The sequence below is a fragment of the Drosophila yakuba genome, chromosome 2R (assembly GCF_016746365.2).
Source record: "Drosophila yakuba strain Tai18E2 chromosome 2R, Prin_Dyak_Tai18E2_2.1, whole genome shotgun sequence".
Lineage (NCBI taxonomy): Eukaryota > Metazoa > Arthropoda > Insecta > Diptera > Drosophilidae > Drosophila > Drosophila yakuba.
This window is the reverse complement of record NC_052528.2, coordinates 2,897,432-2,915,451: the sequence shown is the minus strand read 5'-3', so window position 1 is coordinate 2,915,451 and position 18,020 is coordinate 2,897,432. Positions and strand designations below refer to the sequence as shown.

The following is an 18,020-nucleotide window of genomic DNA, read 5'->3' as shown; positions in this document are numbered from 1 at the left end:
AAAAGCAAAGACAAAGGATTAATTGATTTTTAAAATTTGTTTATAAAGTGGGATAGAGTGCTATGTTTGCGGGTTGGATAACTTGCATGATATCAATTTACCCTCTGGTAAAAGATCCATATTCGTTTAAACATAATTATACCCGTTACTCGTAGAGTAAAAGGGTATACTAGATTCGTTGAAAAGTATGTAACGGGCAGAAGGAAGTGTTTCCGACCATATAAGGTATATATTCTTGATCAGGATCAATTGCCAAGTCGATCTGGCCATGTCTGTCTGTCCGTCCGTCTGTCTGTCCGTCTGTCTATCCGTCTGTCTGTCTGTCCGTCTGTCTGTCCGTCCGTCTGTCTGTGCGCCTTATTGCTTTCCAAGGGCGAATGGATCACTGGCGGAGGTCTTCACGTAGAAGATTCCTTCTTTATGAATCGAAGGCTCACCTCCCATCTGGATGGATTGTCGCTGGCTCTGGTCGCACTGCCACCTACTATTATCTCGGGTGCAAGGCGTCCCCCAGAATCCCAAAGCCGAATTAATGGACTCGGCGAACATCTGATATGATCGAATATGGGAGCAGCCTAGGTAGTAGCAACTAAGCTGAAAGGCTCCATAGTTTGGATAAAAGGTGGCATTGCCTGTAGGCCGACGAAATCCAAAGTTAGCACTCGTATGCATAGACTCCACAAACTTTGCATCGCTGGGATCTATCCGAAATTCGGTTCCGCGATGACGAAACTTTGGACCTGCGGGATCCAAAGCAAATATGGTATTTACCTGATTCGGTTTCAAACGTTTCCCGGCAGAACCAGCGATCTGTGCTCCCAAGGAATGACCAATAAGATACATGTTGTCAAAGTCCGCTCCAAACTGACGATTAAGGTCCCTTATAAATTGGGCCAACTGAGCTCCAAGGGTCTCTATAAGCTTTACCACCGAAAAGTAGTTTATATTAGCTGAACTTGAACTCCAATCGGCAACGATCACATTGTACTCCCCTTTTTTCAGGTATGCATTTTTCACATCCCGATTGAAAGAGCCACGCGACTGGCTCATCCAACCATGTATCATCAACCTTGTGGGCAGAGAAGCATTAAAGCCACAGTGCTTCCACTTTCGCTCGATTGAGAAATTCACCTCCCTGCCACACTCTGGGAACTCCCTCTTAAAGAGGTAGAAGTGCATGCGAAGATTCTTGCTGCCAAATGGATTCAGGTTACTCGCTATCTTTTTTATAAATGATAGGTCCAGAAACTTCCCGATTCCCCGCGAATCGCTGAGATCCTTGTCACATGTGTTCCAGGCGTAATGCATAGCCTCCTCATACTCATCATCCAGGCTTGCCAAAATATCATCCTCCTCCGGTTCCGTAGAGATATCCGATCGCTGTCCTAAGCCATAGGGAGTATCATCGAGGTTCGGTAGAGCGTTCATGAACTCTCTCATCTCAGCATCGTAATCGACCCTGACTGCATTTGCTTTGTGTATACCTTTACCTAATGCTATTAAAGCTTTATAAAGAGGCACTATAATTCTTTGCCAATATTTATAAACTTACATATTGTAGCCACAGACAGCCAAAACGAAAGCAGATGTGTCCGCATTATTAGTTAAGTTATTTAATCAGCTGCAGCTATAGAAACTTTCAATTCAAATGCCATTTGCACTCTGTGGTTCTGTTCGATCAGTCGAAGTGGCTTTATATGCTTCCGTCAGAACAACATTAATTATAGCGCGCTGCATTCTGGGTTTTGATACATTAGTTTCCCAGAAAGCCTTAGTACGTCAAAGTTGGCAAATGCCAAGTAATTGAAATGCTCATCTAACTAAGATCGGTAGCGCGCTCGAACAGAGAAGTTGCTTTAGACTTTTAATTCAGTGGGTAGCAAAGAGAAGCAAAAAAAATAGATTTAGCAAATATTTGCTGCACCCGATTCATCCAAATTTGTACAATTTCATGAAGGCAAATTAAGTAAACAGTTGAAAAGGTTTACACACAAACACATATGTATAAACTTAATTAAACGTTATTAGAGCGGAAGTAGAAAAAAACCCATAAAGTCAGTCCCTGATTAAAAATGCCCATCTAAAGTAGGCAATGCCCGTATTCTGATACAAACACGCGTTTATTCCAACTGAAACGTGTTTAGTTTGAATGACCGGTTATATATTAACATTATGACGTTGCACTGCACCAAGTTGTAACATAAAAGGCATTGGAAATTCTCGGAGCACACCGTCTTTTTTAATATTCTGGGGAAATAAAATGCTACATCAAGGAATTGCTTAGAAAACAAGGAAAAAATAATATGTGATGGCCAGCTTAGTCTCCAGAGTCAAAAAAAAAAAGATTTTATTATCTTAATAAATTAAGATAAAAACAAGGATTTTTGAAAGTAGTTTTATTGAAAAGGTGCTTTTTAATCAATACAAAATTTGAAAAAATGCCTTTTATAAACGACAGCGACGTGGGCAGCGATAATGGACTTTGGTCAGAAGTTCTTTTCATTATTTATATTTTTTATTTTTAGTTATGGTTTCTGTCGATTGGACAGCCTATGTTATCTGGGTCTTTTATAATTCTATATTTTTGTGTTTTCTTAAATGAAGTGTGTATATGTTAGAAAAAAAGTGTCTTTAGTCTGGCTGCTTAACCAAGTTAACTAAAGTATTGATTGATAAACACTTTTCTTCTTTTATGTTTTCCAACCACGTGTTTTATTATTTTGAGATAAAATATTCCTACTCTGGTTAATTGTATGATTATGTGTAAATCTTCAATATATTAAAGAAAAATGTTTAATAAATATCTCAAAATGTTCAAAGCATATTATACTTCTTCATACGAGTCTGTTTTTATCTTCACATTAAAGTGCCACGCCAACACTTTTGAAAAATGTTTTGATATTTTTTCACATATTTGTTAGTCTTGTACATTTCTCTCGATTAGCCAGATCGTTTTGCCACGCCCAACCTAACGCTCACAAACCGCCAAAAGATATTAGTGCAGAAATTTCTTCCACTAGCTGAGTAACGGGTATCAGATAATTGGAGAACTCGACTAAAGCGTTCTTTCTCGTTTATTTATTATTTTAAATATTTCATTAAATTCTATGTTTTAGCCCTCTAAGTTTTGTAGTTTATCTTCTAACTATTTTTTTGTCATATTCAAATAATGAGCCGAATAGATATTTATCAGCTGCTCCCACTAAGTAATTAATTATTCCCGCTAAACACTCCGAAAAATTGATACAAAACCACATTTTTTTTAGGATTCATAACATAAAAATTTATTTCACTCTATGTTCCCATATTTTGGTTGGGGTTAGCCGATTGCTGAGGTAAAAGCCGCGAGAGTGTATGCAGAGGTAATGGGCCTGATCGAAGTAACGTAACCACATGGAAGTATAATTGTTACAAATAGACACTTTAGGAGTTGGCGAGCGCTCTTCCCAATAATATCTCGATTGGAATTCACTTGCAGGTGTGTTTAATATTCTTTCCACGTAGAGGTTAAACACACGTTCATAATTCATTGCTGGCATTAATGCAAGGAGGCTGCAGCGGTCGAGCCTGTATGGGCCTGGCTAATCGATTTGGAGCATAGTAGTTTTATACTTTACACTTTGCAAGAATATTTAGGCTAACAGAAATTCCTATTTTTCGAAATGCACGGGCTTATGAGTTTAGCTTTCCCCTCCTGAGATATGGAGAGTAAGGATTTAGCACCCGTCAAAAACCAAAATACGTGTGCCTTATCTTATCTTTTTCCAAACACCATTACTAATTAAAATTTTGTGACTGGGAAAAAAATTATTGCATGTACATACCTCGGCAGCTCGTTCAAAAGCAAGAGGTACAGCTGATTTCGATATTTCTGACCTTTTAGAATTTATTATATCTAATACAGTTAAAAAGTTTGGCTTCAACTTATACATCGAGCCAAACTAAATACCATTCAGTTGCCGCTACAAGTCCAAGACGTCTGACAGTTGACGTTGACAGCAGCAAGCATGAAAAAATTTCAAGCTATTACAAATAATTTTTTCGCGATTAACTGTGGCAGATAATTGAAGAGTGGCCTCTAGTCACCCTGGTGGCATCGACGTGGAAAATCTTCATTCGATTCGATTCGCAAAACTTATCGGCAATAAGCAGGTACTAAACTGTGTTTTACCCCACGTTCTCCGCCATGCGCAAGTGATATGCTGTTACACCCATAAAATAAGGAAAAAACCGGCATTTTTCAGTATCAAAGCAATCACATTTGTTAACAATAAGTGCGTAAGCACAGATATTAATACTTCAAGAACTGTCCGTTCATTAAATGAAAAAAAAAATAAAAAAACACTTAAAATAACAATGAATCGAAGCGATATTCGCTCTCACAGCCAGCGAGAGCAAGACGTCTCATTTATGTATATCAACACAGCCCGCAACTATTACAAATGCAGTAAGCGAGCGGTCATTGAACCTAAACCCGGCAAATGCACTTCCACCAACATTACCATTCACAGCAACTCAAATCTACTACAACAACTTCTCTAAACATTCCCGAAATTGCACTTCTCTTACAGACAGTAACAAGTCAGTGACATCAATAACTTCCGCAACGGCAGTTACAACAACAACGGGAAAGGTAACGACAGGTCACCTAATTTCGTCAACAGCAGCAGCCACACTCACTGGGTCAGAGTTTGGCTAGACGGACTTATACACAAGATCAAGCTAAAACTACCCAAATACACGCACAAACTACTTAAGTCATACCTCTGCGAAAGGAAGTTTGCAGTGAGAAGCAATACTGCTACATCCAATGACCATCAAATTGGAGCAGGGGTCCACCAAGGCAGCGTTCTTGGCCAACTCTATACCTCTTATACACAGCTGACCTACCAACAAGCCATTCTTAGCCGTTCCAGATGCCCGATCCAAGCATCAGCCCAACTAGCTCTTCACCTGGTGGACGTTAAGAGGTGGCTCTCAAATTGGAGAATAAATTTAAATGAACAAAAAACCATAAATTCACCTTTACTCTAAACAGGCAGGAATGTCCATCACTTTCGCTAAACAATGATACCGAAAGCACAAGAGGTAACATAACTGGGAATACACCTCGACAGACGTCTCAATTGGCGCAAGCACATTGCAGCCATAAAAACCCACTTAAAACTCGAAGCCAACACCCTGCACAGGCTGATAAACGCACACTCCCGGCTAAGCGGGCCCACAAGGTAGTAGTACTCTAGAACTCTGTACTGAAACCGAGTTGGACTCCATCCAACGAGCTCAATCAAAGATCCACCGGGGCGTGTGGTATGTTCGAAACGTAAACATTCAACAAGAATTGAACATCCCTCCAGTCACAAAAGCAATAGCCGAAATCAAGAAGAAATACTACGTCAAGCTTACATCGCACCCCAACCAACTAGCGAGAAGACACGCATTTTAGCAGTCAATCCCGTCTCCGCCGCAAAGCCCTACCTGCCCAGCGAACAATTTTTTTAGAAACGTCTCATCAAAGGACAGTTCATATAAACTGTTGACAAAATAAACTAGTGTTAAGATTTTAAAACTTACAAATAGTTCTCATATGATAAGAGAATATAAAATAAATAACGGCACAGTAAAATAAAAAAGAGATAACCATTTTTTATGATAAATTAACAACATTTATGTACTAAATTAGTAACATATATGGGATGTTTTGAAAAGAAATTAAGATTGTGAACGAATGTTAAACGCTTCTGCATCATAGTGTAGTCAAAATGTGTACATTTCTGTACTGGATCAGTAACATAAATGGTTTAATTTTAAAACAAATTGTTTTCAGAATGTTCCCAGTTTAGAAACGATTTATAACTATTTTATGCTGAAATAAGGAAGCAAATTTATTAATGTTCTTAATCTTAAAGCAGTCTTTTGGCAGAGCCATCTTCAAATGCTTATATATGTATTATCATCAAAACTTTTTACAAAGATTTCTTGGCTAAGTATATACACGTTCTCGTCTTCAATTATTAAATGTTTGATTTTATATAATTTTATAATATTGTTAAACTTAAATGCTAAGGGGTAATTAGATGTATAAAGAGTGCCCTTAAAAAAAATATCTACTGAAATTTCACATCTATAAAAGGTAGATTCAGCATGCACACTCCAGTGACATAGACGCAGCAAAAGTTTATTGATTCATGTTGCCGCGCCCACAAACCGTCCAATACTGCAACGCCCACACTTTTGAACAATGATTTGATATTTTTCATATTTTTCTTAGTCTTGTTAATTTCTCTCGAGTTGACAAAAGTCTTTTTGCCACGCCCACTCTAACCCCACAAACCGTCAAAAACTGTCAGTGCTGAAATTTCTCCTTTGCAGTTTTACTAGCTAGTAACGGGTATCAAATAGTCGGGAAACTCAAATATAGCATTGTCTATGAAATTCCGTTAATTGCTTTTCCTCTTATTTTCCTTTTGCAGTCCCTTGTAATAATAATATCAAGACCTTCAAAAACTAAAAAGTTAATTATGATTATGATTATGATTATGAATATGAATATGAAATCAGCTGGAAATATTATACTTATTATTTTACAGATGTGACTCAGAGAATACAAGAAAGAGATGCCGATTTTATTTGGATATACTATATTTGGAGATTAGATTCTCCATACATAAATGAACATTTATCTAACTGCAATTTAATATTTGATCTCTGAAGACTTTTGAAGATATATTTTTAAAGATATTTAATGTGATCTTGTAATATAAAAATGTCGTCCAAATATACTAAACAATGGCAACATACAACGCTGAAATGTAGCAGGTGCGTTTTTAGGACCCGTTACTCGTAGAGTAAAAGAGTATAATAGATGTCATGAAAAGTATGTAACAGGCAGAAGGATGCTTTTCCGACCAAGTACAAGTACAAGTAAAGTACATATATGTATGTATTCCTGATCAGATTCTAGAGACATAGACGCAGTGCAAGTTTTTTTACCCATGCTGCCACGCCCACAAGCCGCACAAGACTGCCACGCCCACACTTTTGAAAAAAGTTTTGATATTTTTAAATTTGTTTATAATTTTTATTGATTTGATAAAAACGTTTTGACACGCCCACTCTTACGCTTACAGTTTTGGGCGGTTTGTGGGCGTTAGAGTGGGCGTGGCAACATGAATCGACAAACTTGCGCTGCGTCTATGTCCCTGGAGTCTGTATACTTAATCTCAACTTTTTAGCTTTTGTAGTTCCTGAGATCTCGACGTTCATACGGACAGACAGACGGACGGACAGACGGACATGGCCAGATCGACTCGGCTACTGATCCTGATCAAGAATATATATACTTTATATGGTCGGAAACGCTTCCTTCTGCCTGTTACATAATTTTCAACGAATCTAGTATACCCTTTTACTCTACGAGTAACGGGTATAATAAATTTAATGCATACTAGCTACGGGGACCTTCGTCTCGAATCTTGTGTGACATTACTTTATATAATAAAATGAGCTTTCAGGGCATTTTTTTTTATTTTTATGATATTTTCAAAATATGATATTATATTGATAATATTATTATTATGATAATATGAGATCTAATTGAGTGCAGTTTGGAATATGGTCAACGGTGAGCTCGTCCCCGCAAAGTTGGCATGTTGGTCGCGCCGTTTCCGTCAGTATGTGTGGATGTGTGGATCGTCAGTGCCCGATGCCTAGGCGAATGAAGGTCGCGCATTCCCATTTATCTACGTTTGGTGGTGACTTGAACATGATGCAATTTGGATTTATAAACTGGTACCTACCTGTGCATAAAGAGTGCCCATTCGCACAGTTTCTTTTCTTTAAGGTATAGCTGAATTCGACTTTGTATATTCTTGCAGTTAAACATAGTGAAAAAGATTGATGGTGTAAGTCTCTTTTGGGTGACTTTGTAAGCGAGTTTATTTCTATGGATTTTTGTTGGATGATAACTTAGAATGTGCCAATTTTCTTGTGATGTGGGGTCATTGTGATTCCAATTGCGTATAGCGGAAAGAGAGGAGAGTCTGTCTGTGCAGATAACAGATTTACCAGCGTTTTTGGAGGCAAACTTTGAAAATGGCGAAAGCTTCAGTTGTAAATATGGAGCCTATCTCCTGCAATTATTTTACGGTTGCAGCTAAGGACCGCAAACGTGGTTGAGTCGGTGACTTTAAAACCATCGTTGTAAATCCAGGTTTTCTTACCAAAATCTTATTCACTCAAAAATTTTTTTGGTATTCTAAGCGGCTTGTATGCCGTATCTAGATTTGAAGGTTTATGTTTGGCTGTTTGGAACCCGAATGTACTGGCGATTTGAAGAATCTCCTGGGCATTAGCAGGGAAGGTCAAGTTGATTGATGTATCTAGTTGGCGCAACGTCTTAGAGTGGATATGCTTCGAAGTTTTATCCAGGATACCTTTGGTCTCATTATAAGAAATTAAATTTTTTATACAATGAATAAATGGTTAAATACTTAGGCTAGATTTAATACTAGTAAAACGCTCATTGATCAATGTCTTAAATTCTTATATCTTTTTCTTTTCGTTTTTTGTTTTTCGATTTCATATCTTAAGTGACTAACAAAAGTTGGTGTTTCCTGTCATCTTATACAATTACAAATTTCTGACGGTTTTAGTTTAGTTCTTTTTTGTTTAGGAAAGTTTCTTAAAAGTTTTTTAAATTTATCTTATGTTGTCCTTATGGACCTCTCTCCCATTTGCGAAGATGCTTGCCCCTAGGTCAGCGTCAACAGTTCGTTCAGCATAGAGAGGAGAAACCTTGTTTCCCAGCCTTCTGTTTTCCTTTACGAAAAATTGCTCTCCCCTTTGGAATGTTCTTGTTTGTCTCCGAGATATCATTGTTATAGGTTTTCCTTCCTGAGAAAATACAGCGCCCAGACCAGATAAAGACGCATCTGTGGTGAGATCGAACGACTTGTTATAGTTGGGATACAAAAGCATGACATTCTCTGAGGTCAAAATGGTTCTCAGTTTGTTGATAGATTCGAGTTGCCTTTCATTCAAATGGACAGAGATCCTTTTTGATTGTGTGGCGCTTATTCTGTCGTTTTCGCCTTTTAGAATATCGCTCAGAGGTCTAGCTATGGCCGCAAAATCCTTGACGAAGCTTCTATAATAGCTTGGTAAGCCCAAAAATGATCGGACGCCAAATAATGTTTTCGGCTCCTCATAGTCAAGTATTGCTTGTACCTCGGTAGGACTTGTATAATACCTCCCCGAGTAATAACGAATCCCCCAGGTACTGTACGGATTCCATGAAAATGTGAGACTTTTCTCGTGATGTTCTCATATTGGCTTGAAAAAACCTGTTTAAGACCCAATCATTATGTTTTAAATGGTCCTCCATGTTTTTAGAAAAAATGTGCACATCGTCAACGTAAACGTAGCAAAATTTGCCAACGTTCTCCCTAAGGACATCATCGATGGCTCTCTAAAATATGCCTGGCGCATTTTTGAAGCCAAAAGGAAGTCTGCAGAACTTATATTTCCCATTATCAACGGAAAACGCAGACTTTTCTCTATCTTTTTCTGCTAGAAGGATTTGATGAAATCCTGATTTCAAATCAAACGCTGTGAAATACTTCGCTTCGCCCAGGTTCGAAATAATAACTGATACATTCGGGATAGGATATGTATCTGAGACCGTTTTTTCATTAAGCTTACAAAAGTCAATGACGAGTCGCTTTTTTGTATTTCCATGTTCATCCTTACCCTTCTTATCCACAACCCATATTGGGTTATTATAAGGGGAACTCGAGGGTCTTATAATCTTGTTTTTCAATAACTTGGATCTCAGCCTTGACGAATTCTGCTACTCCCTTTGGATATGGGTAAAGTTTACTGGTTCCTTGTTTTTTGTGCGAATGGTGGCCACGATGTTTGTATTATAGGATAGTGCCTCGTCAGGATCTGCGAAGACACCCATTTGATTAGCCAACAGTTCATGAAATGGTGCCGCTATCTCCTCAGGTACTATAATGTCCTTAGTCTTGGTAAAGCTTACATCCTGGCAGTTTTGAAATAACACGTTTTCCGACCCATCCTTAAAAATAGCTAGCTCATTTTTGGGATCTAAGATTATTTCCTCCTTTTTCATAAAATCAAACCCAATAATTCCTTCAAACGTTTTAAGACTCGGTAGTAAAAAAAATGTAGCAAGAGCAACTGTACACTTTTGCTGGGTGTCGTCGCAGCCGTGTACGGACCTAACTTTAAACTTCTTATTGACGGACGTGACATGTTTCAGCTCTGCGAGTGGTCTTATATAATTATTTTCTTCCCCGCTAACGTTCGTTATACATAAGGTAGCGAGGACCAGCTCCTAAAAAATTAATCTGATCATATTTAACAACATCTTTTTCGACTGAATCCGCTTCCTGCTACAGTTGAATCGTACGACACTACAGTCTTGTTCATAAGGAGCGTGAGCTTCTTTTCGACCTCATCATAAAATTCGATTAGCGTCATTCTTCCTTGGCGAAAAGTCGACATATCCTGCTCTATTAGATGTATTGGTCGTTTATCCGAGTACGTAAAGTCGAGCCTAGCTATAATCGGCTTAAAATTGAACGGTGTGTTGAAGGAGGCTAGTACCATATCTGCAGCCCCTTTTATCTTATTCCTTAGAATTCCTAAAGCTTGGTAATGCTTTGAAGTACCATCATACTTTTCAAAAACCTTATAAGCAGTATGGGCCGCCTTTCTCAATGAATCATAAGTTTCGTGCTTTCCCTCAAAATCCGGCATTGACTTGACAATATCAAGTGTTTCATTACACGGGATAAAGAATTTTATTTTTGGATCCTCGTAAGCTTCAAACTGTGGCGCATCTAATTTTATACTATCAATTTTTTTGACCACTTCATTGATTCCGATTTCGAAATTCTTTTCCTGAGCTGTTAACGCTGCTGATACTGCAGACTGGACAATTGAATTCAGTTGTTCCGCTGTAAGGCCATATTTGTTTTGTTCGGGGTTTGTCTGTCTGTTGGGAGTTTATTTTAATGTTTTTAAATCCTTGTAGCAATTCTTTTAAATTTCTATCACTCATTAAATGTCTCCCTCTCACTGGATCATAGACTGATTAGGGAAGTTATGTGCATATGTTTGTTGTAATATTTGTTACAATATTAGGGGGCGTACAATGTGTTCAAAAAGCGTAATGTTTTCTTATAGTTAATACAAATATATTTTATATTAATGAATTATTTAGAATAAGTTTCAAATTTTCGCTTTCCGTTTTAAATATAATATATTTTGTAGATTAGGGGTTAATATTTTATTGTTTTTAATAATGTATTTGTTGAGGGCAAAAAATATTTGAGGTTGTTCGTTTTGTAATATTTTAATCTTTTGTAATCTTTTTTATTGAGCGTTCTACTTACAGTTTTCAATTATTTTTCGATAACCGGTTCAAAAAATTCTTCCTCTGCTGTGTCAATGCTTAAGTTCCACTTCTCCTTATTTTGGTTACCCTTAAGTTCTTTTCACGCTTTTCGTTGATTTTGTTGGTTTTATTCACTCTCTCAGTGTTCTTTTCCCGCTCCACGTCAGTGTTCTTTTCACGCTCCACGCTTTGTATTCCGTTTCGTCGATTTCATTGTTTTTATTTACTCGCTCAGCGTTCTTTTCACGCTCCACGCTATTTTCGTTGATTTCGTTGATTTTATTAACTTGCTCAGTGTTCTTCTTTCTTTGCTTGCTTCAAAAAAACTTTACTTTTACCGTTGATTTTTTGCGCTGTTCTCGTGAGAGAACAATCCTCTTCTCTTTCGTCCGCTGTTCGGCTACGTTAACTTGTATGCAAGAGAGGCCCCAGAGGTTGTTCACCACAAGTTATTTTCTTGCAGTATTTCTACAAATTTTTCTCTGACTTAAGTAATATTTTTAATTTTTGTAGAGATAATGGCGTCGTCTGCATATACTGAGATGTAAATATCTTTATGCCGAGTTACAATGCTATTTATTTATACAATTACAAATTTCTGACGGTTTTAGTTTAGTTCTTTTTTGTTTAGGAAAGTTTCTTAAAAGTTTTTAAAATTTATCTTATGTTGTCCTTATGGACCTCTCTCCCATTTGCGAGGATGCTTGCCTAGGTCAGCGTCAACAGTTCGTTCAGCATAGAGAGGAGAAACCTTGTTTCCCAGCCTTCTGTTTTCCTTTACGAAAAATTGCTCTCCCCTTTGGAATGTTCTTGTTTGTCTCCGAGATATCATTGTTATAGGTTTTCCTTCCTGAGAAAATACAGCGCCCAGACCAGATAAAGACGCATCTGTGGTGAGATCGAACGACTTGTTATAGTTGGGATACAAAAGCATGACATTCTCTGAGGTCAAAATGGTTCTCAGTTTGTTGATAGATTCGAGTTGCCTTTCATTCAAATGGACAGAGATCCTTTTTGATTGTGTGGCGCTTATTCTGTCGTTTTCGCCTTTTAGAATATCGCTCAGAGGTCTAGCTATGGCCGCAAAATCCTTGACGAAGCTTCTATAATAGCTTGGTAAGCCCAAAAATGATCGGACGCCAAATAATGTTTTCGGCTCCTCATAGTCAAGTATTGCTTGTACCTCGGTAGGACTTGTATAATACCTCCCCGAGTAATAACGAATCCCCCAGGTACTGTACGGATTCCATGAAAATGTGAGACTTTTCTCGTGATGTTCTCATATTGGCTTGAAAAAACCTGTTTAAGACCCAATCATTATGTTTTAAATGGTCCTCCATGTTTTTAGAAAAAATGTGCACATCGTCAACGTAAACGTAGCAAAATTTGCCAACGTTCTCCCTAAGGACATCATCGATGGCTCTCTAAAATATGCCTGGCGCATTTTTGAAGCCAAAAGGAAGTCTGCAGAACTTATATTTCCCATTATCAACGGAAAACGCAGACTTTTCTCTATCTTTTTCTGCTAGAAGGATTTGATGAAATCCTGATTTCAAATCAAACGTTGTGAAATACTTCGCTTCGCCCAGGTTCGAAATAATAACTGATACATTCGGGATAGGATATGTATCTGAGACCGTTTTTTCATTAAGCTTACAAAAGTCAATGACGAGTCGCTTTTTTGTATTTCCATGTTCATCCTTACCCTTCTTATCCACAACCCATATTGGGTTATTATAAGGGGAACTCGAGGGTCTTATAATCTTGTTTTTCAATAACTTGGATCTCAGCCTTGACGAATTCTGCTACTCCCTTTGGATATGGGTAAAGTTTACTGGTTCCTTGTTTTTTGTGCGAATGGTGGCCACGATGTTTGTATTATAGGATAGTGCCTCGTCAGGATCTGCGAAGACACCCATTTGATTAGCCAACAGTTCATGAAATGGTGCCGCTATCTCCTCAGGTACTATAATGTCCTCAGTCTTGGTAAAGCTTACATCCTGGCAGTTTTGAAATAACACATTTTCCGACCCGTCCTTAAAAATAGCTAGCTCATTTTTGGGATCTAAGATTATTTCCTCCTTTTTTATAAAATCAAACCCAATAATTCCTTCAAACGTTTTAAGACTCGGTAGTAAAAAAAATGTAGCAAGAGCAACTGTACACTTTTGCTGGATGTCGTCGCAGCCGTGTACGGACCTAACTTTAAACTTCTTATTGACGGACGTGACATGTTTCAGCTCTGCAAGTGGTCTTATATAATTTTCAGCAGCACCCGAATCCAATAAGAGTTTTATTTTCTTCCCCGCTAACGTTCGTTCTACATAAGGTAGCGAGGACCAGCTCCTAAAAAATTAATCTGATCATATTTAACAACATCTTTTTCGACTGAATCCGCTTCCTGCTACAGTTGAATCGTACGACACTACAGTCTTGTTCATAAGGAGCGTGAGCTCCTTTTCGACCTCATCATAAAATTCGATTAGCGTCATTCTTCCTTGGCGAAAAGTCGACATCTAATTTTATACTATCAATTTTTTTTGACCACTTCATTGATTCCGATTTCGAAATTTTTTTCCTGAGCTGTTAACGCTGCTGATACTGCAGACTGGACAATTGAATTCAGTTGTTCCGCTGTAAGGCCATATTTGTTTTGTTCGGGGTTTGTCTGTCTGTTGGGAGTTTATTTCAATGTTTTTAAATCCTTGTAGCAATTCTTTTAAATTTCTATCACTCATTAAATGTCTCCCTCTCACTGGATCATAGACTGATTAGGGAAGTTATGTGCATATGTTTGTTGTAATATTTGTTACAATATTAGGGGGCGTACAATGTGTTCAAAAAGCGTAATGTTTTCTTATAGTTAATACAAATATATTTTATATTAATGAATTATTTAGAATAAGTTTCAAATTTTCGCTTTCCGTTTTAAATATAATATATTTTGTAGATTAGGGGTTAATATTTTATTGTTTTTAATAATGTATTTGTTGAGGGCAAAAAATATTTGAGGTTGTTCGTTTTGTAATATTTTAATCTTTTGTAATCTTTTTTATTGAGCGTTCTACTTACAGTTTTCAATTATTTTTCGATAACCGGTTCAAAAAATTCTTCCTCTGCTGTGTCAATGCTTAAGTTCCACTTCTCCTTATTTTGGTTACCCTTAAGTTCTTTTCACGCTTTTCGTTGATTTTGTTGGTTTTATTCACTCTCTCAGTGTTCTTTTCCCGCTCCACGTCAGTGTTCTTTTCACGCTCCACGCTTTGTATTCCGTTTCGTCGATTTCATTGTTTTTATTTACTCGCTCAGCGTTCTTTTCACGCTCCACGCTATTTTCGTTGATTTCGTTGATTTTATTAACTTGCTCAGTGTTCTTCTTTCTTTGCTTGCTTCAAAAAAACTTTACTTTTACCGTTGATTTTTTGCGCTGTTCTCGTGAGAGAACAATCCTCTTCTCTTTCGTCCGCTGTTCGGCTACGTTAACTTGTATGCAAGAGAGGCCCCAGAGGTTGTTCACCACAAGTTATTTTCTTGCAGTATTTCTACAAATTTTTCTCTGACTTAAGTAATATTTTTAATTTTTGTAGAGATAATGGCGTCGTCTGCATATACTGAGATGTAAATATCTTTATGCCGAGTTACAATGCTATTTATTTATTCAATTGCTATCATTAATAAAACTACAGAAAGTGGCGAGCCTTGCGGAATTCCATTGTGTAAAATGTGGGAGTTCGATGTGCCATTGTTTATTCGACCCCTGAAGGACCGATTGGACATAAAGGCTTTAATTAGCCCCAGCGCTCGAGTCTCCAAAGTACGGCATGGTGTCCCCCCCACGCGATCGAAAGCTCTTTCAAAATCCTTCGCCAAGATAGAGATGTGATTTTTGGTCGAAAGAGCGTTCGACGCGAAGTGTCCATCGTTCTGCGATTTCTTTTGAATGCAACTTGATTATGGCAAATTAGATTGTGCCGTTTAATCAGCCAGATAAGTCATTGTGCTCTTATTTTTCCTAGACAGGATAACAGGAAAATAGGACGTGAGCTGTTCAATTGAGAAGGAGGCTGGTTAGGTTTTGAGATAGGGATAATGTTAGCCGATCTTCATGTATGTTTGTAATTTCCAGTATTTAGCATTTAAATAAATATATTAAAATATTTTGTTTTTAGGAGGGGAGATGGGTTTTTGAGCACAAGGTATGATACTCTGTCGGCCCAAGGCTTTTTCCTATTGCTTTTGCTACTAAATTTTCTAATTCAAGCAATGTGAATTTTGAATCTAAACATATAGCGGATGGGAAAAGTGAATCAATGAGATAGGGCTCTGAAAGATATCGGTTTTTTTTCTCGTATATACTCTGTTAAAAAACTTTGGTCAAAAGGATATTCAGACAAACCCTTCGGCGATATTAAAACATCCAGTTAGAGTACCTATGTGGGATTTGATATACAATGTCGGGTGCGTGGTCTTTTATAAGTAGTGTCAGTTCGTTGTAATTATTAAAAATACCGTGGATGTTCCATTGTAAAATAGTAATTGTCAAGATTCAATTTTATTGAATATTTTTATTTATTCGAGATGAGAATGATATAAAAAAGAGATGGTGAAGAGGATCGGGCCTAAGAGTGATCATCCCTAGTGTCGTCTGAGTCTGTTGTGTTGATTGTTATTTGTAGGTTTGAGGAGTGAGGAGATAAATTCGTTTGAGTTTGTTCTTGGGGTCATTGATATATCAGTATCGTTGTTGTTGATTAGTCGATCAGAGCATTTTCTTTCGATCGAAGGGCGCGAGATTGTTCCATATATATTTTCAGTTTACTTTTTGTGCTTAAGTAAGAGAAATCATTTTTGGCAGACGTGCTTGGTAAGGTAGCTAGATTTTTTTCGGGAATCGAAGTGTTGGCACGAGAAGAGGAATGCGTTGGTAAAAAGAATTTAAAACTTTTGTCGAGCTGGTGGGCAAGACGGTGTTCGTAATCGTGTCTGGTTTTTGGGATTTTTGTGATAAGAACAGCGGAAGCTTGGTTTTGATTTGCGACGGTCGAGTAGGTAAGCGTGAAGTTAGTTTAATTTAATGACATATGTATTTATATAATATATGGTAAATAGAATAACACATTAATAGTAGAGCATTTCAGATGCTAGAAATTTTATTAATTTAACAATTTTGATACTATAAACAAAATTATTTTTCTGCATTCAGTAATTGATTAAGCCATGTCTTTTCCTTTTTCCATGTCTTGTATTAAGAACCAAGACAAAAACGCAAAAAAAATACGGAATAAATTTGACGTCGCCAATGTGGAGCAGAGTTAGCCGTCTCGGTTATTCCGAGTACTCGGTCGCGAGTACTTATTTGTGCATTGCTTCGCCGTTCGAATATAGTAATTTTTTTCTCATACCATTACCACATTTGCCAAATCCGTTTTAGTCAATGTCTCACTCAGTCAGTCAGAACTTTGAAAATGCTGCTTTGACTGTATTCATGCAGACCTGTGGTTTTTAGGCGTTAGAATGGGCGTGGCAAAAGTTTTTAGGCAGACATAGAAAAATGAAAAAATATCAAAACATTTGTTAAAAGTGTGGACGTTACAGTTTTGGGCGGTTAGAATGGGCGTGGCACATTTTTTTTGTAGATCGATAGAAGTTTACAAGTCTAATAAAAAATTAAAAATGTCAAAACATTTACATTTTACATACTTTTCAAAGAATCATATGTACTCCACAAGTAACGGGTATAAAAATCAGAACATTTTTCAAAATGGTGGTCGTGGCGATTTTTTTATGAAAATTATAAAAAAATAAAATGTCAAATTTTTTGTGGTTTATTGGCGTTAATGTTGAGTTTCTTCATAATGTAAATACAAATTAAAAATTTGTTTTTAAAATATTTTTTCTTGCATTCCATATTAAGGTTTTAGTTATATATGCATAATTATCAACAGCTAAACCAATCACACATTTGACATTATTAACTATGGACGAAATATTATTGTAAAATGTAGGTCATTTTGGTCCAATTAATTATTTTCGTTCATAGAGTTGGCGCTCATACAAAAAAGGTCTAGCTCCCATAATAAACTCAAAAATACAGGTTCTCAACCTGTTAAAATACCCCGTTTTATTCTCAGTTCTACGATAAATTGGTTAATTTTTACCCCGTTTTATTTGCAGTTCTACGATAACTATTTAAGCCGTTTGATTAAGTATTTTTAATTAATAAACATCAAACGACTATATCACATACATATGTATTTACATACATATGTAGCTGCAATAGGAACATTCAAAAATCAAGGGAGAACGCTATGGTCGAGTTTCTGAACTATCAGATAGTTGGATTTTGAAATAATTTCAAAATTTTAGTTTTTCAAGTCAATAAATAATTTGCATAATCAGGCATGCTCCGGTAATCGTAAGTTTTTTTCGATTTCGATTTGGGCCAACTCGAACAATTTCGTTTTTAGGTGATCTGGTTTTTGCAAAATTTTTGCTTGAGAAAATCTTGAGCTGCCACCTTTTTCACAGTTTTAATTCCGATGTTCGCAATTACTTTTTTACTGCATTTTGACCATTTAAGTAATTAAATTATATA

General features: G+C 37.0%; 1 protein-coding gene and 1 long non-coding RNA gene across 2 annotated transcripts; one reads left to right on the top strand and one right to left on the bottom strand.

Moving 5' to 3' along the window:
• Positions 1 to 278: 278 nt before the first annotated feature.
• LOC6529178 (phospholipase A1) lies at positions 279 to 1,726 on the bottom strand. Its single transcript, XM_015196757.2, has 2 exons — positions 1,553 to 1,726; positions 279 to 1,496 (listed from the first exon to the last, which is right to left on the bottom strand). Exons 1-2 carry the CDS (start codon positions 1,596 to 1,598, stop codon positions 358 to 360), a joined length of 1,185 nt encoding a protein of 394 aa, XP_015052243.1. The 5' UTR covers positions 1,599 to 1,726; the 3' UTR covers positions 279 to 357.
• A 12,581-nt stretch (positions 1,727 to 14,307) lies between these two features.
• Positions 14,308 to 15,582, top strand: LOC120321183. The gene is made up of 2 exons (XR_005560772.1): positions 14,308 to 15,043; positions 15,112 to 15,582. It is a non-coding gene; the product is annotated as an uncharacterized LOC120321183 (long non-coding RNA).
• Positions 15,583 to 18,020: the final 2,438 nt, after the last annotated feature.